This window comes from Balaenoptera musculus, chromosome 1 (assembly GCF_009873245.2).
Source record: "Balaenoptera musculus isolate JJ_BM4_2016_0621 chromosome 1, mBalMus1.pri.v3, whole genome shotgun sequence".
In the NCBI taxonomy this organism is placed as follows: Eukaryota; Metazoa; Chordata; class Mammalia; order Artiodactyla; family Balaenopteridae; genus Balaenoptera; species Balaenoptera musculus.
The window spans coordinates 30,518,559-30,530,863 of record NC_045785.1 but is presented as its reverse complement, the minus strand read 5'-3'; the positions used below and the strand labels follow the sequence as shown (position 1 = coordinate 30,530,863).

Below are 12,305 nucleotides of genomic sequence, written 5' to 3'. Positions count from 1 at the left end.
CCAGGGTTGTTGCCCTAAAACCTGGTAGTGGCTGAGTCACAGGCCCCTCAGCACCTTCCTTTTTTCTTTCTTTTTTTCTTTTAATTAAGAAAAACTTTTTTAAAAATTAATTATTTGGCTGCCGTTGGGTCTTCGTTGCTGCACGCGGGCTTTCTCTAGTTGCAGCAAGCAGGGGCTACTCTTCGTTGCGGTGCTCAGGCTTCTCATTGTGGTGGCTTCTCTTGTTGTGGAGCACGGGCTCTAGACACGTGGGCTTCATCAGTTACAGCACGTAGGCTCAGTAGTTGTGGCTCACGGGCTCTAGAGCACAGGCTCAGTAGTTGTGGTGCACGGGCTTAGTCGCTCCACAGCATGTGGCATCTTCCCAGACCAGGGCTCGAACCCGTGTCCCCTGCACTGGCAGGCGGATTCTTAACCACTGTGCCACCAGGGAAGCCCCAAGAAAAACTTTTTATTGAGGTATAATATACATGCAGAAAAGTACACCTGGATGAATCATCACAATTCATCACATCCAGGTAACCAGCACCCAAATCAAGAAACAGAACATTCCCAGCACCCCAGAAGACCCCCTCAGTCCCCCTAACAGCCATTACCTCTCCCTAAGGATAACCACTGTCATGACTTCTCACAACCTAAGATGAGTTTTCCCTGTTTTTGTGTTTTGTATAATTGGAATCATGTGGTATATACTCGTTTGTGCTGGCTTCTTTCTTGCAACATTTTGTTTGAGAAATTAATCCATGTTGTTGCATTTAGTAATAGATTATTCATTCTCATTGTTGAACAGTATTACACTAAATGAATATAATAGAGTTTGTTTGGTCGACTGCCCTTGGGCATTTGGATAGTTTCTAGTTGGGAGCCATTACCATAGTGCTGCTGTAAACATTCTTGCGCATAATCTTTTGAAGTCACACAGACTCATTCCTTTTTTTAACAGTGTTGTTCCTGATAATGATTCGTAAACAGGTAGAACAAAAAAAACAACCATGAAGGAGTTGCAAAGCTGTAATTATAGCTTAGTGGTAGTTGTTAGCTCACCATTTTTCAAAGTGGGTGGCACATCTTTATTGGGTTATAAAATAGTGGCTTCTAATCAACACTTTAAGGACATCAGTAGAATAGAAAATATCAGAAGACATTGCACATAGTAAGGATAGGATCTGCTTCATAGACTTTTGTTTCAGTTGTACATACAGATATGTATGTAACATGAAACATATATATATATATATAATATATTTCCTACTTTGTGTCATGATGAAAAGTTTGAAGGCACTGTTTTGGCCTGTGATTCTTAACTCCCTCTGGACTGGAAGCTGGAAGCCTTACATAGGTTTCTGCCTTCAGCTTCTACCATGCTGGCCATCAGCTTCACTGAACTTCCCCTCTCATTCTGCCAGTTGTGGAGTCATGCTAGAATAATTGGCCCCTCTTGGCTCAAGTGGGCAGTTCATCTCGGAGGCCCTCTAGATTGCTGGACAGCTCCACTCGCCGTGCTTCCGCCCAGCCCCAAAGAGATCCTTCCCCCTCCCAGAAGCAAAGTTGATGCAAAATGCCCTTAAAGCTCAAGCTGGCACCAGGTCAGAGTCTAGCCTGAAGATAGGTTTTGTGCGGTCTATACCGTGCTTTTAAATTGTTTTCAGTTGCTTGTTTTCAATTATAAATCAGTAGGTTTCACGTAAAAGTCCAGGTTTCGAACCGGCCCTGAGCTCTGGTGACCCGCTGTGTGTGTGTGGCCCGTGGCCGCCCTCAGCTGAGCCCGCAAGTGTGGCCGCGGCTTTGCCACAGCCCCTGCCCTCTGCTTCACTTCTTTCTGTTGCTCCCTGGGCTCTTGCACGTGGTTGCCTTTGCCACCCTCGCTGCACAAAATGCGAAGTGGAGGTGGGCTGCAGAGAAAAGAATTGCTGTTCTTCCCCTTCCCTTAGCTGAAGGGAAGCCTGGGGGTGGTGCCTATCAGCAGTCAGGCCCTCGGGTCACTAGGTGCTCTCTTTTGTTTTCTCATATCTTATTTTTTCGTAAATGCCTCTGACCTTTTCTTAGTTGTGAGTTACAAAGAAACTTGCAATGACAAACAGTAGTGAGTCTAAGGCCATCACTACTGTCTGTCATTTTAAGTTTCCTTATATTGTTGGATTCACTACCATGTGTACATATTAGAATAGCATAGACATTGTGTAATATCCTTGGAAGATATTCACAATATGTTATTATTGTGTTATTATTATGTTGTTACATGAGAAAAGCAAGTTCCAAGTAATAAATATTATACAACCCCATCTTTATGTAGAATTTGGTCTTTTAGAGCAGGGGTCAACAAAATTTTTGTAAAGCGCCAGATAGATATTTTCGGCTTTGTGGCCCATACATCCCGTCACAACTCCTCAAGTCTGCCACTGCAGTGCAAAAGCAACCTAGACAATCCAGAAATGAACAGGAGTACCTGTTCCAACACAACTTTATTTACAGAAACAGGCATTCAGCCAGCAAGTCAGTTTGCCGACTCCTGCTTTCGAGTGTTTGAGGACCCAGATCTTCAGCATCTGAGGCTTAGGGAAATAAATGTCACCTTGGGAAAGGAGGAGTTAGAAACAGGAAGCATATCCAGAGATCATTCTAGTAATTTAGTTTTTTTTTTTTTAAATAGATTTATTTATTTTTATTTATTCATTTTTGGCTGTGTTGGGTCTTTGTTGCTGTGCGCAGGCTTTCTCTAGTTGTGGCGAGCGGGGGCTACTCTTCGTTGTGGTGCACGGGCTTCTCATTGCGGTGGCTTCTCTTCTTGCGGAGCACGGACTCTAGGCGCGCGAGCTTCAGTAGTTGTGGCACACAGGCTCAGTAGTTGTGGCGCACGGGTTCTAGAGTGCAGGCTCAGTAGTTGTGGCGCACGGGCTTAGTTGCTCCGCGGCATGTGGCATCTTCCTGGACCAGGGCTCGAATCCGTGTCCCCTCATTGGCAGTCGGATTCTTAACCACTGCGCCACCAGGGAAGCCCCAGAGATTATTCTAGTTCTGCTGCTCTGTGTTCTCTCGTGGTGAAGACCTGCTTTCGGATGGCGAGCCTTACACTTTTGTCTCTGTCTCTGACACAGGGCCAGAACACTTTCAGCACACTTTCACCAGCAATCATTTTTGAACCAATGTTCCAGAAGTCAGATGATCCAGCAATTCAGGAAGATGCTCAACAGACAGGTTTGTTATACAGACTCTCTTCCTGCCCAAATCTCTGCACTGGGAATGGGAATTCACACTTGTTGACACAGTGTAGATGTCAAGCACAGTGAAATATTTCAGTTCCTTTAATGAAGTGTACTTTCAGTGAGGGGTCAGAAAAGGATGGGCTTTTCAGTTCAATCCATCTTTTTTTTCCCTACTTCCCTCATCAAGGGTTTACTTGAGGATCTACTTTCCCTGGACCCTCAAAAGAAGAGGGTCCCCTTTTCCAAAAGCTCTTGTTGGCTTTAAAAAGTGAGAGGAGTTGTGAGCTCTTTCTCCTGATGTGACACCTCCGTTCATGAGTGGGCAGGATCCACAAACCAAACTTGAGATGCGTAGATCAGATTGTGTTTGAATGAAAATCTGTCCGTGAAGCTTCACAGTAGTCAGAAAGTGTGTTCACTGATCATATGCCAAGAAAAGGATGTCTAATCTCTTTTCCAGAAAAGCTGTAGGACACATTTTTTTATGGTTAGACCCATACTAGGTCTTCACGTTTAGAGAGTAAGGTTGATCGTGAAGCCTGGTACTTTGACTGGAGGGGTCATTAAATGAAAAGCAGAAAGCCAGTCTGCCAGCATTGGAGGAATCAACTGTAACAGACTTCAGCTGTCTTTGGTGTAGCCCATAATGACTGTGTTTTTGTGGCTCATATAAGGCTTGGAATATGTATATATATTTCTATTTCTTTTTCTTGCCAGCTGCCTTGATTGAAAATTTTAATGGTGATGCAGAGTCAGTCAGTGATGTTCTGCCATCCACAAGACATTCAGCATCTTTATCTATTCCACTTGTACTGCATCCTGGCATCTCCGAGCCACCCCAGCCTCTACTACCAGCCTCAGCACCGTCTGCTCCTCTGCCTGCTCCCTCCCTAGGAACTGGTTCCCAGCAAGCTGCATTTGGCAACCCCCCTGCTCTCTTACAACCTCCAGAAGTGCCTGTTCCCCACAGCACACAGTTTGCTGCTAATCATCAAGAGTTTCTTCCGCACCCCCAGGCACCTCAGCCCATCGTGCCGGGACTTTCTGTTGTCGCTGGGGCTTTGGCGTCAGCAGCGGCAGTGGCGTCAGCCATGGCAGCACCGCCTCAACCACAGAGTACTACTGAGCCCCTGCCGGCCATGGTCCAGACTCTGCCCCTGGATGCCAACTCCGTCCTAACTAGTAATCCCACTATAACCATCACCCCGACTCCCAGCACGGCTCTCCTGCAGCCCAGCCTCGTCATGGGAGAACAGAACTTACAGTGGATACTGAATGGTGCCACCAGCTCACCACACACCCAAGAACAAATTGTAAGTATTATGTGGAAATGGATCCAGTGGGGTGAAGTGTATTTCCATGGGTGACATGTTCAGAGGCTTTTACTTCAAAAAGCAAAATGGCTGTCATATCCACCCTGAAACATGTCATTCTAACACTTAGTCATTTCCCCATAATCAAGCAAGTGTAAACCCAGGAATGCTGCAGTCAGTACCTGCAGCGGAGGGGTCGGGGCAGAGAAACAGCCTTCAAGTTTACCTGGATATTTCAGCTGTGGTCTAATCCTGTCAGCTAGGACAGGAGAGCCTGAGAACATTTCAGGAAAGCGGGTTCTTGTCCAAGACAGAGTCCAGACTGGGATGAGGGACTGATGTGGCCCCATCAGATGGAAGCAGACAGCAGTAGCCAAGTCAGAGAAGTGATCTGTGCTCCCGGAGCAAACCGTGGAGCCATTTTCTACCAAAGTGTGTGGTCTTGATGACTAAGGAAATGACTTGGTCGTTCAGTTGAATATATTTTGAGGGCCTGCTATTTATCAGATACCACACAGGATACTCTTGGGGATATGGAAAAGTGAAAAAACCACGATCTCTTTTTCATAAAAACCTATATTCTAGTTAAAAAGGCTAAAATGCCTAAAAGAAAGTTAACACTACCAGTAGGTAAAGTGTCAAATAAAAATAATGGTAATAAAAAATAACAATAGCTGTAATTTATTGAGCCCTTATTAATGTGTATAGGCTTACTGTGCTAACTAAGCACTTTTTAAAATCGAGGGTCTAACATGTGCCAGTCAGTACCTTAGGTACCTTATTTTTAGATTATATTTTTTTTAGGTTTTATTGAACAGATAGAACAGAGAATTTCCATACACTTCCTGCTCCCTGCCCCCGCCAGCCTAGTTTTCCCTTTTATTAACATCAGTGTGGTACATTTGTTATAATTGGTGAATTAATATCGATGCATTACTATTAAGTTGATAGTTTACCTTAGGGTTCACTCTTGGTATAGTATGGTTCTGTGGGTTTTGACAAATGCATGATGGCATATATCTACCATTACAGTATCCAGAATAGTTTCACCACCCTAAAAATCTCCTCTGCTTCACTTCTTCATCCCATCTCCCTCTCCCCCTCTCCCTAAGCAACCACTGATCTTTTTATTGTCTCTATATGTCTGTATCTCTAGATGTCACTCACCATGCTAAGTACTTTTTAATGATTTAATCACAACAGGCCTAGGAGGTAGATATGATTTTACCAGTGGAGAGCTGAGGCCCAGAGAAGTTAATTGACTAGCCCAAGGTCACACAGCTTACAAGTGGCGAAGCACAGACAGACCAATCCCAGAGCCCATGCTCTTGACTGCTACATCGTGCTGCCAGATGAGGGGTTTAGAGACTAAAGGCTTGTTCGGTGGGCATACAGGTCAGGTGAGCCTTGAAGTATGAGTAGGATTTAGATGGAGAAAAGGATATACTAAGTGGGAGAAAGTCTGGGTGGATGTATGATGCAATCAAACAAACTGGAAAGGTAGGTTAGAGCTAAATAGTGAGTACTCAAATTCCATAAATGGGGTGGGTGCCAACCACCTCTGGAGGCAACCTGGTTCCAGTCTTAGGTGGCCAGAGTCACTGGAAGGGTCTTTTCAGCCTTATGACTCAATCAATCTGCCTCCATGTAGTTGGGTTTTCTGGTTGGTACTGTTGTTTTCATTATTCAAAATTATTTTCAGGGACTTCCCCGGCGGTCCAGTGGTGAAGACTCTGTGCTTCCGCAGCAGGGGGCGCGGGTTCAGTCCCTGGTCGGGGAACTAAGATCCCGCATGTTGTGCGGAGAGGCCAAAAAAAAAAAAAGAAAATTATTTTCATTATTTTTATTGTTCATATATTTGCTGATGGCTCTGTGCAGAAAGTGATCATACTTTCTCATTTATGATAGTGGCATTTTTTTTCTTTTTTCTTCCAGTTTTATTGAGATATAATTGACATACAGCAGTGTATAAGCTTAAGGTGTACAGCACAATGACACAAGTTTCGTGAGCATCCATCATCTCATAGAGATACAGAATTAAAGAAATAGAAAAAAATGTGTGCGTGTGATGAGCACTTTTAGGATTTATTCTTTTAACAACTTTCATATTAACCTACAGCAGTGTTAATCATGTTTATCACATTGTTCATTACATCCCTAGTACTTCTTTATCTTATAACTGGAAATTTGGGTCTTTCGACTGCCCTCATCCAATTCCCCCTCTCCCCACCCCACCCCGCCTCTGCTAACTACATATCTGATCTCTTTTTCAATGAATTTGTTTGTTTGTTTTGAAGTATGGTTGACTTACCTGTGTTAGTTCCTGTTACACAACATAGTGATATTTCTGTACATTTCAAAATGATCACCATGTTAAGTCTAGTTACGATATGTCACCATCCAAAGATTTAGATACTTATTGACTGTATTCCCTGCACTGTACATTTCCTACCCATGACTCATTTATTTTGCAACTGGATTTTTGCACTTTTTACTCTCCTTCACCTATTTCTCTCCTCCCCTCTGGCAGCCACATGCCTCCATGTAGTTTTTAATCTTCTTTTCCTGGATCTGCCCTGGGGAACTACATGGAAGAGCTCATTCCTTTTCCACCCAATTCATTTTCATGTATTTAAGTATGGGTCTCATTTCTCCATCATTATTTTATAGTGTCCTCTCCTGTAACTTAGCCAGAAGCTTTCACGTTCCTCCTAGACTCATCTTAGAGACACTTTTTTTTCCTTAAAAGGATGAAAGATAAAGCCCTTTTTAAAATAAGACTTGAAGAAAGCAGAAACCCTATAGCCAGTTGAATCGGAAGTGTACTAAAGTGAGGGGTGATTTCTGGGCATGGCCCGATAGTCCTACTTGGTAATCATATAAATAGCTAGTGTTTGCTGAATGCTCACCGTGTGCCCCGGGCTCCACACACATCATCTCATTTCATGCTTTTGGGGGCCTTTGGGAGAGTCTTTGGTTGGCGTCACTGTTTTTACAGATGAGGAAACTGCGACTCTAAGAGGTTAAATTACTTGCCTGACCTCAACAACTAAGTGGCCGAGCTTGGACTTGAATCCAAGTGTGACTGAGTCCAGGGCCTACCCTTGAGCACATGCCCCATGCAGCTTACAGCACACTGCCCAGGGCCTTCACAGGAGGTCCTCTGCCTGTGAGAGGGAGTCTTAGCCTCTTCTTAGCATGCAGCTTAGTCCTTGAGGGGAAAAAAGAACTTTCCGGTCTCCTAGAAGTATTGGGGGTTGGCAGGGAGTGGAGAGCTTAGAGAGGAAGCTAGCCCTGGGGCCCCCTCTGAGAAGACCATCCACGTGAGAAAAGCAACCTTGGAGGAGCCTTTGGGTGCACAGAACCTACTGGACTAGGCAGCTGGGAGACAGCCAAGGAGTAGGGAGGGGACAAAGCCGGCTACATTGTCAGCACTGAATGTCAAACAGTGCGGTGACCTCATGTCAGAGCACAAACAAAAACACCGCTCAGTACAAAAATCCCTGAACACTGAGGGTTTTCTGTCCTCTTGGATGACCATTACAATTGGGGAGGCTTTAGGCCCTTGGAGATCTGCCATATTTGAGTAGCCATAAATGTGATTTTTTTTTTTTTTTTTTTTTCCAGCAGCAAGCATCTAAAGTTGAGAAGGTGTTTTTTACCACTGCAGTACCAGTAGCCAGTAGCACAGGTATGAAATTCTGTGTTAGCTTTAAAAGGAAGTCAACTCTCTGGGCCCCTTGGGGCACAGTTAGTTAATTGTTGCTTTGCCCGGGATTTAAACATTTTTTAAATTAAATTTATCACGTTTGTATTATTAGAGTATTTAATATTCTTGCAACTATTGAAAGTTACTGGACTTATAGCATAAATACCACATGTAACATTCTTTAACTAGTAACGGTTCTTTCCCTTTCAGATATAGCCTTTAGGAAATTCCCTGGTGGTCCAGTGGTTAGGACTCTGCACTTCCACTGCAGGGGGCCTGGGATCGATCCCTGGTCAGGGATCTAAGATCCTGCAAACCGCACTGCACGGCCAAAAAAATAAAATAATGAAAAAACAGATATAGGCTTTAATGTAGCCAGAAAAAAGTCGGAATCACAGTTCATGCTAAAGAGAGCAGCTGTTAATTCACTGGACTCTTTTCTAATTACAGTAATGAAGAAACAGCACCTGGGTCAGAGACTCTTATAGAGCTAAACGGTCCTTTCTCTCAAACTCTTCATTTTATAGATTAAGAAACTCAGGCCCTGAAAGATTAAATGAGTCCCCCAAATTCATAAGTGAGTTTGTGGCAGAGCCAAAGCACTAGGTCTTGGGCCTCCTGGCTCCCTCCCATTCTGTTCTCTTAGCCCCTTGGTCTCTAGCTCTTTTGAGACACACAAAGCCTGTGTGAATTCAGAGTGTGCATCTGCACAACACACATATGCAAAAGAGAAGGAATGTGCGTGCACGCAAGGCTGGCTGTGTGTCTGAGACGGGGCTGCAAAGGTGAGCGGGATGCCCTAAAGGAGGTCAGAGCCTCTGGGGCAGGCGGGACTAAATGGCCTGGTACAGTATGGAACAGCTCTGCACACGGCAGCTGCCCTTGGGCCATCCCTGAGGTATAAGCCTGCTGAAAACACTGCCTGGAGGCGCTGAGAGAGGAGGGCAGTGGGCTGGGTGCTCAGAGGTAAGAGTAAGTTCTCCAGAAGAGTTTAGGTAGAAAGAAGAGCCCCTGAGCCCAGAGCTATGAAGAACGTGCAGGAAAAGGGAGGCATCCACCGTGGCTGGCGTGGAGGGTGCCTGCGAGAGGGGCCGGAAATGAAGCTGGAAATACAGGGTGCATCTAGATGGTGTGTGGCTTTTCTGTCTTGGAGGGGATGGGGAGTGTCAGAGGCTTCTTACTTGAGGAGGAACGTGGTCCAGTTTAAAGCAGAACCAAGCGTGGAGCGTGGCACGGCATCTACCCTTTCCATCGTTCCCGCCTCCGTGGCGTGGCGCTGAGCTAGTCCTCCACCCTCCCGTCCCTCTTGCCCTTGCCCTGCGGCTACTTGAAGAGCAGTCTCTCTCGCCCTCTCGCAGGGAGCGCTGTACAGCAGATCGGCCTCAGCGTCCCTGTGATCATCATCAAACAAGAGGAGGCCTGTCAGTGTCAGTGTGCGTGCCGGGACTCCGCCAAGGAGCGGGCGGCCAGCAGGAGGAAGGGCTGCCCTTCCCCTCCCGCTCCAGCGCTGAGCGCCCAGCCTCCGGATGAGCCCAGCCTGAAGCTACCACCGCAGACTTTTTCCCCGCCCCCGATCCCCCTGTCGTCCTCCTCCGCCGCATCCTCTTCCTGTGAGCAAAGCAGACAAGCAGTGACTCCTTCAGACCCTCAGACAGAAACGTTACGTGCCATGGATATGTCAGAGTTTCTGTCCCTCCAGAACCTGGACACGCCGTCCAATCTGATTCCCATTGAAGCACTACTGCAGGAGGAGGAGGAGATGGGCCTGACCAGCAGCTTCTCCAAGTGAAAGGCCCAGATGTGCTCACCTCGAGGAACAGAGGCCAAGCAGGAGGCAGAAGGTGCGATGCCTACCATCGTGGGGTCAGCAGTTTGAAGGAGGAAGAAATCTACTGTTTGAAATCCTCACCTTTCAGACATATTTTCTTTATTCATATCCCAGGAGCATCCATTTTTAAGGAACTGATCTTTGGAGAAAAAAAAAAAACAAACAAAAACGGAACAAAACAAAAAAAAAAGCTAAGTTATAAATGAACTGTTTGGCTGCACTGTATGTCACTTTTGCTTATTGTCATGTGAACGTGGAAATTAAGGTTACTCGTATGCATAAAAATTCTAAACGAAAGGGTGTGGTTTCCATCAATCTGATGCTGCCCATCACTTGCACTGGGGTCTTTGTAGTCTGGGCAGTAGAGTTCAGTGTGTCGGGTGTTGCTGCTCCTTCTGTGTCTTTTGAGTCTGAGGCTGAAGCTTGCTTGGAAGGCCAGACCCTCACTCCATCAGAGAGGGAAGTGGCAAAGGCGGGTCAGACAGCCGTGAGCTGGACAGGGATCAAGTGAGATGGTTTCGTTGTCTGCGCTTGGTGTTGGTGGAGCTCAGGGTGACCATGGCAGGTGTCATCCTGCAGCCCAAATGGGCAGCTAAAAGCCTGGCCCGAGGCCGCAGGGACGGTCCGCTTCCGCAGGGACCCCAGGCAAGTTGTTGACTGCTCTCTGTCCATGACGCATGTGCAGAACAGGCTCTAGCGATGTGATCACAGTCTTTGCCTTCGGGTTCTCTCTTTCTCCGTTGGTTGCCAGGGCTTGCAGATCACAGTGAATTTTTCTCGGGGAACATCCTGCTTTGTCCTAGAGCGGACATGTGGTTTATGGCCAGTCGCTGGCTGGTGGTCTGCCTTCCTTGAAGGGTATCTTCTTCCTCAGAGCAGAAGAGCTGCATTTTGCTGATCAGGAGAAGGTGCAGCTTCACAGGAGTTCTGTTCAGGCGGCATGTCATCAGCAGGCCGGGTGTCCTGGTTCCGGGTTCCAGCCAGGCTTTTGGTTGCCCCCTCCCATCTCCGCCTCTCACCCCTCTGGATTTTGCATACAGCCTAGTACAGTGCAAAGAAGGATGTGACTTGCTCAGCTTAGTCATATGATTTCTAAACAAAAAAACAAAAAAAGAAAAAAAAAAAACACAAAGCGATGATCTTCTACTCAGGGTAAAACAAAAAAATTCCCCTTCCACCAAAAAGCCTGAAATGTTGCAATAAGTTATCTCATTTGGAATGTTTCATTAAGTTGTATTATAGGAAAAAAATTTTTTTTGATTTGTGTATAGAATTATATCCATCTCTCTGCCTTTGGCTCTGAGTCAGTCATTGCCTCTTAAAATAAAACATAAAATACAATCCACACTAAAATGGAAAGTTTCTCTTAACTGGCTATATCAATGTAGTCATGAGTGCTCCGCCCACTCACTGAGCTCAGAAACTAGGCATGGCCCAATGTCTAGACTAGGCCCCTGCCTCCCAAGGGCCCCTTCCCTGCCTTGAGCGAGGGGCAGGGTGCCACAAACAGGGCTGCCCTTCTGAGTCAACGATGTCGGGCAGAAAGCAGCCGTAACTTGCCTTCCTTTCCCAGTCCCTAAGGTGGAGAGATCTGTCACTCTCCTGTTCTCTGCGCCATTACTCAGGGCCAGCCAAGACAGTATCCAGAGTAGATCATTTACCTGGGAGCCAGAGGCCCTGCCTTAACAGGATGTTCAGGGACAGATTTGGACAAGAGGGCAGTGGTGGTAAATGTTACTGCCATGAGGAGAAATGGGCTTAACTACAAGCAGCTGGTGGTTTCTCATTGCAGGAGTCTAGTCGCGAGAATCGGGGTTTTTTTGACCCTCTGCACTCTCCTGTCCAAAAGGCTGGTGGGTTCTGGCGGCCACTGGCCTCAGCAGAAGTTGATGAGGCAGGAGGGACCTTCTATTACCACAGTGGTTCATCTTCCTGGAAAACCAGCTGCTGAGCATGGCCGTCTCTGGGCCTTGCACCCATAGGAAGCTTTGCGGTAGGACCCTGGCTGTTTTCTCCACACCTTCCGAGAGAGAGAGCAGCATGTGGGTCCCAAATGACCTCCCCACGTGCCCATCCTAGGCTCACCTGAGGTTCGGCTCCCTGGAAGCTGAGGTGGAAAGCAGGAGCCTAGGGAAGGCCGTCGGAAGTGCCATGGTTGAAATATTGCTTCCCTCCCGCCAGCCCGGGCTGTGCTTGTGTTGGGGTCCGCCCAGGTCAGTGGCTTTTCTGCTCCAAAGATCAGCGGTGATGAA

General features: G+C 46.4%; 1 protein-coding gene and 1 non-coding gene across 6 annotated transcripts in view; both read left to right on the top strand.

Annotated features, from left to right (window-relative positions):
* MTF1 (metal regulatory transcription factor 1) overlaps positions 1–11,152 on the top strand; it is a 39,917-nt gene extending 28,765 nt beyond the window's left edge. For 3 of the 5 annotated variants that reach the window (XM_036848050.1, XM_036848044.1, XM_036848057.1), the window contains 4 exons: positions 3,096–3,195; positions 3,921–4,516; positions 8,144–8,207; positions 9,584–10,350. In XM_036848050.1, coding sequence (XP_036703945.1) covers positions 3,096–3,195; positions 3,921–4,516; positions 8,144–8,207; positions 9,584–10,014 — 1,191 coding nt within the window. In that variant the 3' untranslated portion in view covers positions 10,015–10,350. Of the gene's footprint in view, positions 1–3,095; positions 3,196–3,920; positions 4,517–8,143; positions 8,208–9,583 lie in introns of all 5 variants that reach the window. The other 2 variants (XM_036848035.1, XM_036848064.1) reach the window with 2 other exon arrangements.
* Positions 8,454–8,526, top strand: TRNAG-UCC. Its single transcript has one exon. It is a non-coding gene; the product is annotated as a tRNA-Gly (tRNA).
* Positions 11,153–12,305: the final 1,153 nt, after the last annotated feature.